This window comes from Lottia gigantea (assembly GCF_000327385.1).
Source record: "Lottia gigantea unplaced genomic scaffold LOTGIsca_128, whole genome shotgun sequence".
NCBI lineage: Eukaryota > Metazoa > Mollusca > Gastropoda > Lottiidae > Lottia > Lottia gigantea.
This window is the reverse complement of record NW_008707390.1, coordinates 335,999-338,668: the sequence shown is the minus strand read 5'-3', so window position 1 is coordinate 338,668 and position 2,670 is coordinate 335,999. Positions and strand designations below refer to the sequence as shown.

The 2,670-nt window shown below is 30.0% G+C and overlaps 1 protein-coding gene across 1 annotated transcript; it reads right to left on the bottom strand.

Moving 5' to 3' along the window:
* Positions 1 to 1,491: 1,491 nt before the first annotated feature.
* LOTGIDRAFT_172168 (hypothetical protein) lies at positions 1,492 to 2,237 on the bottom strand (the record flags this gene model as incomplete). The annotated part of the gene is made up of 2 exons (XM_009048748.1): positions 1,492 to 1,541; positions 1,976 to 2,237. 2 exons carry the CDS (start codon positions 2,235 to 2,237, stop codon positions 1,492 to 1,494), a joined length of 312 nt encoding a protein of 103 aa, XP_009046996.1.
* Positions 2,238 to 2,670: the final 433 nt, after the last annotated feature.

The following is a 2,670-nucleotide window of genomic DNA, read 5'->3' as shown; positions in this document are numbered from 1 at the left end:
CAATATGATCTTTCTTTTATCTTCTTTTATTTCTTTTCCCCTTAAAACAGATGCTGGTGTAAGAATAATTTTGTCAACTATGAATTCCTTTAAAGATTAAAAAAAAAATATTTGGATTTTTGTCCTATTAAAACTAATGAAAATTTTTGGTGGGTGTTGGAATTAACTTATGGAGGCATATGATATGATAGTTGATAATTTTGATGTTGTATCGGAAGGCTATGTGAATCGTATGGTCCTATATTGCCTTCAGGACATTTTCCTACAATATGCTTTGGAAGCTGGAAAATGTCGTCATATGAAAGATAATTTAGTAAATCTTGGATACAATCCAAAGTAATCAATTTCAAAACCTTCAAGAACCATAATTATCTGTCCAATGTTAGGTACATAACAATTGTCTTATTCCAAGGTCAGCTCTTCATAAACTTGACAACTTCTTCAACACTTGAAGTGGACCTTCCTCAAACTTTTCATATCTTTATGATAACTTGTTATAGATACAACATTCTAATTACAGAATAAATTTGACATAAAACTTCTAGATTTCTATTCTACACAGTAAAGAATATTTTATAAAGGAAATATTGGTTTATTCTACTCCTTTAATTATTTTGTAAATGGACGAGAGTTTCTTTAGGTATTGTGTAGAAGTCATCCATGTCATAGGCAAAAAATAAATTGGCATGTGCCATGAAATATTTCTTCAAGAACCTAATTTTATTTTGTCTGAAAGCCACATGAAAATATCAACTTAGAGGAAAACATGAGATAAAGAAAATAGATGAGATATTCTTATAAAATTTTGGCATGATTTAAGAAACACATCACGTTTCTTTAGGAATTGAATCTGGATTTCACTTGAGTTGTGCCCTTCACATAGATAAAACAACATAAAACATATCAAATTTATGCCATTTAAATGCTAACTTTTCTCTGATGTCATGGAATACCTGATTACCGTGGAAACAGATTGTGTTTTTGCAAAGTTTGTGCTGCCAAGTTATTTGTATAGAGTAAAGGTGTATGCCAAATATATTACCTCAGTATGTGAATGATATTGTGTTTCTGTATGTAACATACAACAATGAAATAAATGATCCTAAAGAGTCTTGTATCATTAATTAGTTTCTTTTGTTAATGAATTTGTCAAACAGTGACTTCTATCTCTAACATATCAAATACATGTTTGTAAATGTCTAGCACTTTTTACATTTCATTACATACTCCATCAAGCACATTTTAAAAGTTTGAAATAATTCAAGAAGTTGTGAGTGCTCGACTCGTCTAGTCAGTGGATATAAAAGGATTGGTATCATTGAATACCAGAACATAATGACATAACATTCCTGATATACCACACCTATATCAAATACCTACAGACTTCTTGTAGAAATATATCAATATTGCTTATAAAATAGAAGGCATGAACACTTTCTTTTGCAAAGTAAGAACTGATATTACAAAATTTAAAGTGAATTGAATCATTTGCTACAAGAACAGACTGACATGACCTGCTATATCTCTAATATCAATTTTCTCTATAAATATATAGAAATCATCAAAATAACTCTAGAAATAATGAAAGAATGGTGAACAGATTTCCACTGGTAAAAAGGCTACTTTTCCTCACTTTATATATTGGTAATAAATCTTGAATATTGGTATATCTATATCAGTAGGCATCAAATAACAAAATGACAACATGTCTGTAACCTCTCCTAAACTTTCAGCACCAATAAATAATTCTGAGCATAGAAAGAATCCAAAATATAATTTGCCCTACACTTATAAAGCCAGTTACAGATTAAGACAGGAATAAAAAAGGAAGCATCATCAGATACAATAGCAATTGGTTGATACAGGATAGAGAACCATTATCTAGTAGATAAAAGTAGCATATTTTTCATTATGCATTCATGTCAGGTTACATACAAAAGCAATATTATACTCTCAATGACAGAATATGTCCTACCTGCATGGTTCATATTTTCATCAGCATCTTTTACTTCCTCATCTCTATCTTCATTCTTCTCTTCCATTTCTTCTACTATCTGTCTCTCCACACAAATCTCTTCATTCCTTTCTGCTGCTATCGGTCTCTCCACACAAATTTCTTCCCCTCTCTCCATTTGACTGTCATTTACTCCCAAATTACTGTTCTTCGGAGACAAAAATCTGCAAATATACCACATTTCCATAGTTTTTTCTTTTTCATTATTTTTAGGCACTCCCATGATACTATTGGAAGAACTTGCCGTATTTAAATACAAATTATCAGTAGAAGTTTGGTGGTCTATATGTATAGATTGTAATGTATCATTACAACTTATCACAGGTTGTGATCGTCGAAAAATATTCCTAGTGAATTGTAATATCCCATTCAACACACGTAAAGTATTTGTCAAAAAGTTAAAAGTGAAAAATCTAGAAGAAATCCACCGTAAGCCACACATCAAATTTTCCACAAAAATCTTCAAAAAGTTATGTAGTTAGTCAAACATTACATAATCACAGCAAATAATGGTTATCATTTTAAAACACTCTTGTTGATATATAGATTAAAATTCTTCAGTTTGCCAAATTTTTTACAAATATAAGAAATATTTTTCCCAAACAAATTTTATTTTTTATCAAATACAGTCATGTTTGGATTGTTTCACATTACAT